At 38.0% G+C, this 13,856-nt stretch overlaps 1 protein-coding gene across 1 annotated transcript in view; it reads right to left on the bottom strand.

The window, feature by feature from the left end:
• The window catches only part of VPS13D (vacuolar protein sorting 13 homolog D), a 195,712-nt gene that overhangs the window by 105,071 nt on the left and 76,785 nt on the right, over positions 1-13,856 (bottom strand). The window contains 6 exon segments of the mRNA XM_038377201.2: positions 3,129-3,271; positions 5,070-5,196; positions 5,824-6,015; positions 9,563-9,810; positions 11,696-11,906; positions 13,425-13,575. Of these exon segments, the coding sequence (XP_038233129.1) occupies positions 3,129-3,271; positions 5,070-5,196; positions 5,824-6,015; positions 9,563-9,810; positions 11,696-11,906; positions 13,425-13,575 (1,072 nt within the window).

A 13,856-nucleotide genomic window follows, 5' to 3' on the forward strand; every position in this document is an offset into this window, starting at 1 on the left:
AGAGAAGTGAGTAGTCATGCTCTCCCATCCCTTTTACTGGCTTACCTAGGTTGCTGTGCAGCAATTTCTTAGAGATGGGTAAAATGGGACTACACTGCAGTTCAAACTAGGTGAGCCAGAATCATGTTTGAACAAGGCATTAAAGAATATGGGTGAAGGACAGTGAGTCAAAGCAGTGCCTAACAACGAATTGCTAAAATAAAATTTTCATCCCATAAAATTCAGTGGGTTGCTTGGCCCTTAGGCACCAAAAACATGAAGCATTATATCCAAATTGCTGATTACTGAGTTCTAACACCCTTTGGGCCTCCCTCCCTTTCATGAATTATCTGTCCTTTTCTTTCAAACAGCTGCTTTAGTGGTTCTTCCCTTCCATCCAATATTCCTCCCCCCGTTATTCCAGAAGGTAAAAATGCCTTTAGGAAAAAGTGAAAAATTATATGAACAACACAAGAAAGGAGAAACACCCTGGAAACAGACATGGAATAAAATGAAAAGGGGAAAAAAAAGACAGGAAAGAGGTCTGGAAACAAAAGCACCTATAAATACCCAACATGAAAAACACCCAGGCAGTATATGGCATAGAAGCTACAATAGAGAAATCCAAAAGAAATTCAGGAAGTATGCAAAGGTGCCTTTAGCGACAGTCAAAATGGTGCTTTGAAAACTACTACATAAGTGTAAACATAGGAAGCCTTAAAGGACAGTTTGCAAACAGAGTTCACTCAAAGAGCACTGCGGAAATACAAAATAAAAAAATAGCTCAGATAACTCACACTGTCATTGCTTGAAGAGCATATTTTAATTACTATAGTTGCTATTCCAAATAATTCAAGTATTCCTATTGAACTTCTTTTCAATACTACATGATTCAGTTCTTTTCAGCTACCCCCCAAAAAACTGTAAGAGCTTTTGCTTCCTTTATTTTCCTTAGGATTTCAGCTTCTATCACTATCAATAACAGCATGTGCTAACATGCTTCTCTGAAAATCCTTCATGTACACTGAATCAGAAAACACTGTAGCCAGTGGTGCAGTTCCTTAACAAACCTGATGCAAGCAAATAATGTACTAAAAATTTGAAATATGGACTAATTTAATCTATATTCTCTCACCCAATTTGACAGCACACATATATATCAGGTTAACTGCAACATTCATATCGAAGTTCCAAGGTTATTTTAAGACACACGCAAAAAAACAACATACTGGAGAAGCTTGTTTTTTTATTAAGGACCCAAAAGTCCAATGAAGCCAAAATTTTAGCTATTTACTTCCCCCCCCCATGTATTAGACTAAACATGTAGAAGTGACTGTAGTAAATTTACACAATCAATTATAATTTGTGACACCTTGTTTTGACACCAAGGCATGGGTAATTTGTCTCATGCCTTAGTACTTAACATTGCAGCAAGATTCCTACAATGCATCAGGAGAAAAAGCCCAAATAACGTAAGATTTATACTTCAAGGATATGTTATTTGCAATGCAAAACTACCACCACAGTTTCACTCAATGATCTTTTAAAGACAACTGCTTTGGGAAATGTACCAGCCTGTTATGTTTTCCACTAACTGAAATAATATTCCTGAACAGCCCCACCTTGTTAATATTTGACCTGTGCTGCCATGCTTCATAAGCTGCAACAAATGAAGTTCTGAACCTGAAATATGGCCTCAGAGAGAAAAAGAGAGAGAAAAACCTCTATTCAGAGGGTGGGGCAAACATCTTAATAAAAAGGAAAAACTGACACACCCCAAATTTTAGGGTCAGATCAAGATGGATTACTTTCTATTACACACAGTGTCAGCAAGGTTTATATGGCCGCTCAGATTGCATTTCAGTAGTACTGCAGTCTGTTCATACTAGAAACCTTGAAGCGTTAATGGAGATTTCCACCTCGTATGTCACAGGGTCCGAGGATCAGACCCAGGAGACGTTACTCTAGTTCTACATGCTTAACAAAAGGTCAGAAGCTGAGCCTTCTTTGGTAGGATTTGGCGTGCAACATCTATTAACAGAAATGAATACAATGAAGTTGCTGGGATTATGAAGTTTAGAAAGAGGCTAGTCAGAAATGATCTTTACAGAAAACCAAGTAAAACAAAAATTTCCACTAAAGTTAAAATAATGGAACAGGAGCCTTAGGCCTAGAGAAAGAGCTAAATTAAATTTCTCTTCAGTCCTATGAAAGCACCCTTAGACTGCTGAAGGAAAGGAGAGATGGATGCATTTCCTTCAGGTTTTTTTTAAGACTTTTTTTAAATTGGTATTTGAATGAATATATCTATAAAATTCATTTATTCCTCTGACAAACGTAAGCAGTTTAAATTCTCTTCAAAACTTGGAGTGGATTACCTGACCATTAATTTATACACATATTAACTAACAAAGCACATACTTATATGTATTCAGATATACATGGATGTTTTTCAGATAGGTTAGATGAAAATCAATCAGAAAAGAGACTATGAAGAAAAATGGAAGCTGCTGGGTTTGGGTGCTGAGTTTTTTTGAAAATCTGACCTTGGTAATTATAAGTAACACCCCATACTATTTTAAAGCACTTTACCCTCTTTATTCTTACAACACTCTTGAGGGATAAGTACAGTAGTTATTATCATTTTATGGATAGGGAAACTCAGGTAAAGTTTAAGCTATTGCTCAAGGCCACAAAAGATATCCATGTCACAGTTAGGATTGGAACACAGGTATTCCAGGCCCCTGGTCCCTGTGTTCAGATTATATCACTTTCTTTTTATATTAACCTTTCCCAGTTAGAGACTTATTTTTATATCCCATTATGCCAAGGGTATAATGAGTTTAGTAGCCTAAATCTGTCTCCATCATAAGAACACTGCATCATTCAATGGAAAAAACTTCACATAGCAATTCACGTTAGGAAGTCCCTTTTCAATGAATAATGAAGTTATAAATAAAGTTAAATGCAGGGAAGCTTGCTCCCCAAAAGTCTTTATAGTCACTGCAGTATTTGAGAGACCGAGAGTATGTATGCGTGGTTTTGTTTGGAGAGGTAGAGGAAAAAAATTATTTCTTACTTTTATACAGAGGCAAATGGTGGTTGTACCATTTCTGTAATATTTAACAAATTGATCCATGATTACATACCAATGTTATAAATCAGGCCAGGTCGGTTTCCCTGCTGGATCACTTTAAGGGCTCGGACACCACTGCCTCCATCCAGTGAGAATCCCTGACACCAGCCAGGCATACCTTTGGGGTGGATTCCTTTCCCAATTCGCATTGTACAACTATGGGTAACGAAAGAACATGCTGATTTACTCATCTAAATAATGGGATAAGTATCAGAACAATACTTTGGCAGTTTTTCTACTGAACCTAGATGTATTCAGACTGCATATAGTATCAAAACTATTACAAACTAAAAGCAAAATCTCTTGCCTAGTAATAATACATTACATATTTTAGCATGTTTTATCTAAAATTCTTTAAGCATCTTGCAAACATTAATGAAAACTCAATGGCCATAGGAGGTAGGCATTAACAACGCTATTTTTCAGGTGCGTAAACTGAGGCAAGGAGAGGCTCAGTGGTTTGAATAGTTTTTTTTTTTTTAGAAGTAAAATATCTGTGTGACTATAAACAAATTTCAAATCGCATTTTCCTAAAATTAGCAACCAACTTAGTATTTTTACCTTCTATTTTTCATGGCAGACCAGTTAAACCTCTTAATAATCAACAAATCTATGTTTCCTTTCAATAATAATAATCACCACCACAACTACCAAGGTTTTATATAGCACTATTCATTAGCAGAACTCAAAGCACTTGAAGAAGCTGTGATGCGCTCAGTAAAATGTTGCCAATTTTTCTTCCTCAGATTAGGTTCAACTTAATACTATTTCTCAGACCACATCACAAAAATCACCATCACAATTGGCAGTATCTATTATCTTTCTGACAATCTCAACAGAAGGGTCTAGGAATTAAAATAGGCTTGGAGAGAATTTTTCATTTACCAAACTGGATTTTTTTTTTTTAAGTCTTGATTTTTTTCAATATACATTTTCACCAATGATTAAGAATGGTCATTAAAGAGTAAATTATGTTTCCAGAGGGCAATCCATTAAGAAATCTTCTGACAGACTGCTGTATCTATAGCACTCCTTGCAACCATACATGGGGATCGATGATCAGTGGATCCATGTAGTAGCAGATTCTTCCAAAGGAAGCCTGTGCTGAGATAAACGTCATGACGCATCAGGGTTAAACGACTCCAAAATCCTGCCATTCCCTTGTGCATCAGAAACATAGCAGTTCTGCTGCAAGTAGCAGTTATCTCATATATGAAATGGATAGTTTGGGGCAGTTTTTGAGGCTGATGGATATGTTCAGAATAATAAGTCAAAATAGGTGGGAAAATCAGCAAAGAACTGAGCTATGAGTCATTGAAGCAGTAATAAGCCACCACAAATTACAAAGGTGCCTCAATCTTCCTTTTTTGTTGTTAAATACTTTCAATATATTTAAATTTGTATTTTTATAAATATATACGTGTGTGTACGTATATCTCTATATATATATCTCTCTATCTCATTTAAAACTGTTCATGTTTTTTGACAAGTTCAGTCAATTAAATTCCAACACAAAAGGTAGACTTTTTTTAAACACACGTTTTGAGTAATTGTTTGATGTTTAACCAATGTGTCTATTACTTTATGTATTTTTATGCTTGCCAAATTATTTTAGTTGTAGTAAGGACATCATCAGAGTGAGCAGTCTGGATTTTCTTGCTTTACCAAGTTATGAAAAGAAGAATGATTTCCATACATGTAAAATAAAAAAAAAAAAACACAGCAGACTGCTTTTACAATAAAACTAGCCAACCAAACACTTAGTTTTCAGTATCAAATGTCTAAATAGCGAGTAAGCTTATTTCAATATCTCAAACTAAACACCTTACCAAGTCATCCTGCCAATGAAGGCTTTTTCCTACAGGATATTCATACTTAAATATCAGCAGCAGATCCTCTCACTAATTATTTTCATTCTTTGTAAGCATTTTTCCTTCCCATCAACATTACTTACAAGTTTGCCTGTTCTTTGTCAGCGTAACAGAAGAGAAGTGGGCTCAGGCTTCTAGCAAGCTCATGTTCTTCAAACTGACCTGCAGCATCTGTCTTTGCATTGTCCTGTCTGAAGATCAGTGGTAACCCTTTGAGCAAAAAGAACCATAACTGAAACTTTAATTTACCACTCAAATTTAAAACAAAAATATACTTCATTCAGGACCAGGGACTATATTATTAGTTGTGAAAATGGGAACAAGAATAGCAATTTTAAAGTTTAAGAACAATTTTAAATTTTTAATGTGGTATGTAACCCACTGGTCAGCATATTCAACTCTGTGTCTGATCCCCACAGGATATGAGATTGTTACAACTCCAAACTACACAGCCTGGTTTTTTAGATCAAGCTGCAGAGTCTGATGCTTTCAGCTCTAGAGTTCTCTGCTTTATACCTTTGTATATTGGCCAAGATGGCACTATCACAATACAATTATTACAATTAACTTTGGCACCTTACTACACTTAAAAATGCATAAACTACCAAGATTTAAAATCTTCATTGTAGCAACTCAGTCATTTCATGGTTTATGTGAGACCTTCACAATGAGAATGGATATTTGCTATTTGATACAGCCTATTTTCTGCAAATTCATTTCCTTTAATCCATTTTCAAAAGTTGTACATGGCAGCACAGCAAATCAATACTAAATGGCATCCTCGCTTTCAGGTGAGTGACGGTCATTAATGGTTATGAAAGGCTCAGTTAAACATACCGGTTTTGTTAATCAGCCAATATGGCGCAGAAATGAATATTTTCAGAGACCCTTCAGCTCGACATACAATCCTTATGGTTAGGTTTAGTTGTCGCTTGTTGACATCGTACAATCGCATTCGGACCATATAGTTTTGTGTCCCAGGAGGAATCAACAGCTCCTTGCATAGTGGAAAGTTTTCCAATGACACTCCTAAAAAACACATGCACACAAAAAAAACATGTTCTCCTGACTGTTCTGAGAAAGAGACAAGTCTTCCTGGAATATTTCATACAGCTTTCTATGATTTTACTTCGTTTTAAAACTGTTTAACTTTTGAACATGAGCTAAGAAGCTACTGTCATCACAGTCCTCAAACTAAATCTCAAAATGATATATAAATTCAGAGATACTAAGGTCAGAAGGGACCATTACGATCTAGTCTGACTTCCTGCACAACGCAGGCCACAGAATCTCACCCACCCACTCCTACGAAACATCTCACCTATGTCTGAGCTATTGAAGTCCTCAAATCGTGGTTTAAAGACTTCAAGGAGCAGAGAATCCTGCCTCAAGTGACTTGTGTCCCATGCTACAGAGGAAGGCGAAAAACCTCCAGGGCCTCTTCCAATCTGCCCTGGAGGAAAATTCCTTCCCGACCCCAAATATGGTGATCAGCTAAACCCTGAGCATATGGGCAAGATTCACCAGCCAGATACTACAGAAAATTCTTTCCTGGGTAACTCATATCCCACTCATCTAATATCCCATCACAGGCCTATTTACCATGAATATTTAAAGATCAATCAATTACCAAAATCACGTTATCCCATTAACCATCTCCTCCATAAACTTATCGGGTTTAATCTTAAAGCCAGACAGATCTTTTGCACCCACTGCTTCCCTGGGAAGGCTATTCCAAAACTTCACTCCTCTGATGGTTAGAAACCTTTGTCTCATTTCAAGTCTAAACTTCCTGGTGGCCAGTTTATATCCATTTGTTCTTGTGTCCACATTGGTACTGAGCTTAAATAATTCCTCCCCCTCTCCGGTATTTATCCCTCTGATATATTTATAGAGAGCAATCATATCTCCTCTCAACCTTCTTGTAGTTAGGCTAAACAAGCCAAGCTCCTTAAGTCTCCTTTCATAAGACAAGTTTTCCATTCCTCGGATCATCCTAGTAGCCCTTCTCTGTACCTGTTCCAGTTTGAATTCATCCTTTTTAAAACATGGGAGACCAGAACTGCACACAGTATTCCAGGTGAGGTCTCACCAGTGCGTTGTATAACGGTACTAAGACCTCCTTATCCCTACTGGAAATACCTCGCCTGATGCATCCCAAGACCGCATTAGCTTTTTTCACAGCCATATCACATTGGCAGCTCAGTCATCCTATGGTCAACCAATACTCCAAGGTCCTTCTCCTCCTCCGTTACTTCTAATTGATGCATCCCCAACTTATAACTAAAATTCTTGTTATTAATCCCTAAATGCATAACCTTACACTTCTCACTATTAAAATTTCATCCTATTACTATTACTCCAGTTTACAAGGTCATTCAGATCCTCCTGTATGATATCCCGGTCCTTCTCTAAATTGGCAATACCTCCCAGCTTTGTATCATCCGCAAACTTTATTAGCACACTCCCACTTTTTGTGCTGAGGCCAGTAATAAAAAGATTAAATAAGATTGGTACCAAAACTGATCCTTGAGGAACTCCACGGGTAACCTCCCTCCAGCCTGACAGTTCACCTTTCAGTAGGACCTGTTATAGTCTCCCCTTTAACCAATTCCTTATCCACCTTTCAGTGTTCATATTGATCCCCATCTTTTCCAATTTGACTAATAATTCCCCATGTGGCATGGTATCAAACGCCTTACTGAAATCTAGGTAAATTAGATCCACTGCGTTGCCTTTGTCTAAAAAATCTGTTACTTTCTCAAAGAAGGAGATCCGGTTGGTTTGGCCAGATGTTGATACAAATCATGATTTTAAAGCCAATTTCCTGATTTTGTGGGCCTGGCTCATCATTTTTGAATGCTTAGGGTTGCCAATACTGCAAATATCAGCAACAGAATGGTTGGGATATGCATGTACATATTGCACTTCACATTACATCTGTCTCTGGTCTTTCACAGCATTTCACGGTTAGCCATGACCAGGCCCCCTCCTGACTGAATTCGGTATATAGGATATCTAATAAGAGAGATGCATTTTTATTTTCAGTTTAGAGTTCAATAAGACAGGTTAAAACTTGAATGTAGAGAAAGACAATCATATTTTACTGCAAACACTGAACAAGAAGCTACTGATTCTCATTAAAGAGACAATTTCTTTCAACTGTAGTTTTTCAAGATCAGAGATAAGCTTATAGATACATCAAATGAAGTCTACACTGCACCTCTGAAAATTTCAGCATCAGTTTCCTCCTACTACCAGTAGTTCTCCAAGACCTCCATAGTTTGTTGACCCAAAACAATTACTTCCACCTTGCAAGACTAATGTGGGAACCAGATGACTCTCTACTAATGCCTCCCCTTTGAGTTTTGTATGCTCTGAAAGTCTTTAAACCCCTACCAGTGAGAGGTACACTAATCATCCCAGCTACTCAAACCCTATCAAATCCCCCTGCTAACAAGTGCCACAAACTGACATAACCCATTCATTTGACAGAGCCTTTAAGGATATGTCTACACAGCAACTAGACACCAGTGGCTGGCCCATGCCAGCTGATTTGGTCCTGCTTTGAGCGGGGTTTGGACTAGATACCTCCTGAGGTCCCTTCCAACCCTGATATTCTATGATTCTATGACTTGGGCTTGTGCTGCAGGGCTGTTTCATTGCTGTGCAGCCTTCCACACTTGGGCTGGAACCCAGGCTCTGGGACCCTCCCACATCACAGGGTGCTAGAGTCCAGGCTCCAGCCCGATCCTGTAAGTCTACACAGCAATGAAACAGCCCTGCAACAAGAAAAGGAGTACTTGTGGCACCTTAGAGACTAACAAATTTATTAGAGCATAAGCTTTCGTGAGCTACAGCTCACTTCACTGGATGCCTTTGGTGGAAAAAACATCTCCCCTCTGTTTTTTCCACCAAAGGCATCCGATGAAGTGAGCTGTAGCTCACGAAAGCTTATGCTCTAATAAATTTGTTCGTCTCTAAGGTGCCACAAGTACTCCTTTTCTTTTTGCGAATACAGACTAACACGGCTGCTACTCTGAGCCCTGCAACCTAAGCCCAAGTTGGCTGGCACAGGCCAGCCATGGGTGTCTAACTGCTGTGTAGACATATCCTAACACTCCAGGATGTTGCATGGAGACTACAAGAAAGCCCACAGATGCTTTACACTGTGCTTGATAACACCTAGGCTTGTCCATGACAAGATGCCATTTTGAATCTCTGATCGACATTAAACTACACCAACTCAAGCCACCAGAGACTCTTGTTTGGCTCCTTTTTGACATTATTTTCGCTGCGTATGGGGAACAAAGGGGAAGAGGTGAGGGAAAAGGTGAGCAACTCATTTCTATCAGATGTTCCGATTATTAAATGTTTTTTTCTAATTGATGTGTGAGTGTGAGAAAGAGAGATGAACAATTTCATAAGAAATGCTGCAACCCAATGAAATCATCACATTGTATTAAAAAGCTTATTTTTCTTTTGTGTGCCATAGTTGTTTGTATAACAAAACATGCAGTCATTCTGAGCTGCTCTTGTAGTAGCCACAAATAATAGTACCTCTATAATGCCTTACCAAGCTCAATGTTCTGAGATGTATCCGCTGTGTGCAGTGCTGCCTCCTTGCCAGGTTTTAGTGTCCCGTTAATCGGCATCCCTTTAACATAAAATTCGAGTTCACAAGGTAGCAAGTTACAGATTCCCACAGTTGGCAGGAGATAAATGGTATGCCCAGGCTGTCTGAAAATCTGTTTAGCACTGTCAGAAAATATGTTTGAGGGCATGTAATCTGGATAATTCTCTTTCTTTATAGCCACACAAAACCTATGAAGAAAGACAGATGCATGTGAAAAAAGAGCAATGGACTGAATGGAATAGCTGTATTTTGGCTTCCCTAGCACTTGAATCTCATGCCACCGTGCAATTCACACGATTCAAAACCCATACAGCATTTAGAATTAATTCTCCATAATAAACATTTTAAACTTGATTGTAAAATATTCCAAATATTTTGCACTTATATTGACTCTCATCTGATACTCTCAAAACAGTTTACAAACAATTACACCTCATAACAAGTCTGTGAACTACCACACATAATTATAGTAGAATCTTCCTTAATCTACAAACTGATTATCCTCACAAAAAAATCCCATTGCACTTCTCAACACATACTTAATAGCAAAATGGTCTCAGAATACTAAACCTTTACTTTTACAAAATATATTATAGTACATTTATTGGTACGCTATGAAGTATTGATTATTTAAAACTAAATTATATTTGCCAAAATAACTTAAAATTACACTGTATAATGAAACTGAATTTTTGTTTTTCTTGTCCTCCCTGTTCTAACCACTAGACAATAGGGATGTCTTTTGGGATTTAAATTAGACAAGCAAATGAGGAAGTAAAACAACAACACTTCTTCAGGTAATGTTCTTTGGAGAGGTACTCCCATCTTATAAAAATTGTTTAGCATCCTACAGTAATGACCTCAAAACAGTATATATTTTTAAAAAATCTCAACTATAAAGCGCTTGGCTTTATGAAATGGTAACTATTCACTAAGCAAAGGTCATTTCCTTCAACTATTTTTAGGAATGTCATATATAAAGCCTCAAGAGACAAGGTGGGTGATGTAATATCTTTTAGTGGACCAACTTCTGATGATGAGAGAAGCTTTTGAGCCACACAGAGCTCTTCTTTAGGTCTGGGAAAGGCCAAACAAGTTGATGGCATCCCTATCTGTATCAAACTAAGGAATTATGAGATACCATGCAGTGTTCATTACGTGTTGACATTATGGGAATTAAAACAGAGTACTTAATATTTTGGACAATGCACTTGGACCTTAAGTAACAATCCTGCACTGGCAGAAGGACAGACTAGGTAACCTAATTCCCATCTCTAATTTCTATTATTTGATTTTATTACATTAAAGGTTAATAGAGTGGTTGTTTTGTAATTTTACACTTTTGCTATAGGAATGGTCAAGAACAGGTATAAGAACCATTTTGGTCTTATGACAGAAACTTTAAACAGCCTCTAATGCTTTACTGTTTTCTGGTTCCTAAGAAGATTCTGTACCTTTCCGATGTCAGCAAAGAAGAAAAAAGAAAAGGAGTACTTGTGGCACCTTAGAGACTAACAAATTTATTAGAGCATAAGCTTTGCTCTAATAAATTTGTTAGTCTCTAAGGTGCCACAAGTACTCCTTTTCTTTTTGCGAATACAGACTAACACGGCTGCTACTCTGAAACCAGCAAAGAAGAAAGTGTCACAGCCAAACTAATGTTAATTTTTGCTTCCTGCTCCTGTTTACCAAAGGAAATTGGGAGAGTGATTTGTGGTTCCCTACCCTTTTACATCCAGCCACAGCTTGTGGGATTGGGATGGAGACCCGTTGCTCTTCCATCTAGCCATCATGGCAGGGCCCATTTTCTATTTTTAAAAACCTTGATGGATATGACCTTATATCCCATCTAATCTTCCTTGTATAAATTACAGTATAGTCACACTTAAACATCTCGTATTATACATAAGGTGTCAAACAAAAACAACACTACAAAACAAAGGTTTCATCTCTGAACAACCTCTTTCCCATTCCACTTTAGCTTTTTCTAGTGCTACTTACTGTCACATTAATTCACCTATCAAAAACAGGCAAGTTATAGCAAAATATTTAGCCTTATAAGGTCTTAATTACCTGAAAAATCGGCTGTTTTCAGACTCCATCGAATGGCACTCTCGTTTGCTGCTACATACCTCTGCTGCCTTCTGCACATTAGTCCAATGAATGGGAGTCTTACAGAAAAAGACTCCCATTCCTTTTGGCCTGGCCTGCAATCGCCAAGATGTAAGGTGTAATGGAATAGCAAAGGAATCTCCTGGCATTACTGCTGGAAGCACTACAGGTTCTGCAACCAAATCACAAAGAAAACACATGCTTCAGGTTGCGTCCTTTGGTCAAACTATAAATAATTTCTTCAGTTATAAATTCTGGACAACACATTTAATGAAAGAAGCAGTACATTTCCCATTATACGTAGTTCATCCGGTCCAAATGCCAAGCTGTTGTTTAAAGTGCCCCTAATAGTGAGTCAAGAAAGTGCTGCTTATAGAACCAGTGGGCTGATTCCAGATAAATTGGGAATGGATTAAAAAAAAAATTACCTGGAGTTCTAACTTTGTTTCTCTGATTGCCTTAGCTAAAAGTACCATTTTAAGTGGGTGTGGAAAGAAAAGTTACTCATCTATTACTAGAGTTCAAGTAAATTGTCAAAATAGATCCACACTCTTGAATTACGTCTGCACACAACGCCAAAGACTGAAACCCTCTGCCAAATTCGGACTGTTAGAGGACACAAGGACTTCATCTCATCTGTGGCATGTTCTAGACATGGACTCATAAGGAGATGTGGCCCTCTTTCATCCTCATCTCCTGCAATTCACCTAAGCAGCAAATTGAAACCCCCCTTTGGTTCCTTCAATTTAGCTTGTTGACCATTTCCCCCCTAGTTAGGTCTATTTTTTACAACAGAGGTAGTGTTGAAATCTATAAGGTTCCCCCCTCCTCCCACCGCCGCTCTTCTCCTTAGTCCCTCCCCCACCCTCTCCAAGAAAAAACAAACTCGGGTCTTTTTCAGAACTTCAGTTCCAGGAATCAAACTTCATTGGGGTAATCGGTTCTGCCATTATGGTGAACACAAAAAGATAAATTGGGTTAAAAACTGTTCAAGAGTGTGGGTGCGAGACCACTATATCCCAGTGCGTCAGATCTGCAATGAAATACTCCCAAGTACAGAATTCACTTCTTTGCCAGTACTAGCGTTTTCCTTGCTCAGGTGAAAGATGACTGTCACATAGTTACAGTTAAAGAAAAAGAAGCAAGCCCTCTCTCATATGACACAAATATACTGTAAAGTCTTTCAAATGCACTTGTTTATAGAACTCTCAAGTTGTTTGTAAGATGATGAAAATCCTAGACATTGGATAAAGAATCTATTGTAGAAAACAAGCTTATGTAATTTTGACTTAAGGCAAAGAAATAAAAGAAGTCTGACTCTTCTAAACTGAAGATAAGTAAACAAAGCACAAGACTTTAAGCATTCCTTTCTCCTGCTTTGAAAGAAGCTGGGGACAGGAACGTCACACTAACTTGACAATAGCCTAACACAAAATTCTTGTTGTTGCTTGAGATTTCGTACTTTGACCACAGGAAAAATCTCTACATAAGATTTTTTGGGAGGTCTTACTTGCTTTTATACTTTGAACATTTTGATGGCATCTTCTAGACATTGATTTCTACTGGAGAATAGGACAAGAAAAATTTTGCAACAACCAAAAACTGGGGCCATCATCAATGGTTCTGCCGGGTAAGGTTTTTCTCACTGATATGTAGCGGGGCAGTGTAGCGATAGCGTTCTGAGACTTACTGTCAGGAGCGGAAGGGCTATCCAGCCTTAATTCCATTGGTATTTCCAGCCTGTTTTTCACAATCAACGCAGAGCGCACAGTAATCACCTTCCGAGCGCTACCTTCCATGGTAACTTCAAATACCACACGAACTGGAGGCAATGAAGAAAACTGCAAAGCCATTTTAAAAGTTTAGGTATCAGAAAATGCAATGATGATAAATAGCGAAGGCACGCCCAAACTTTGCAGTAACTGCAGCTTGCCAGTAACCCAAGGGCCACACCTAATTTACACATTTCATATATTTTTTAAAATACCCATAATTTTGACTTCTGCTTATATCACGTTTGATAAACATGAGCTCATTATTTGAGCTTCTCAACCTACAGGAAAAAAGGAATGAAAATAAAAACACAAGGAACCCACCAGAAAGGAAGAGCAGATGTGGCCTG

The sequence above is a fragment of the Dermochelys coriacea genome, chromosome 18 (genome assembly GCF_009764565.3).
Source record: "Dermochelys coriacea isolate rDerCor1 chromosome 18, rDerCor1.pri.v4, whole genome shotgun sequence".
NCBI lineage: Eukaryota > Metazoa > Chordata > Testudines > Dermochelyidae > Dermochelys > Dermochelys coriacea.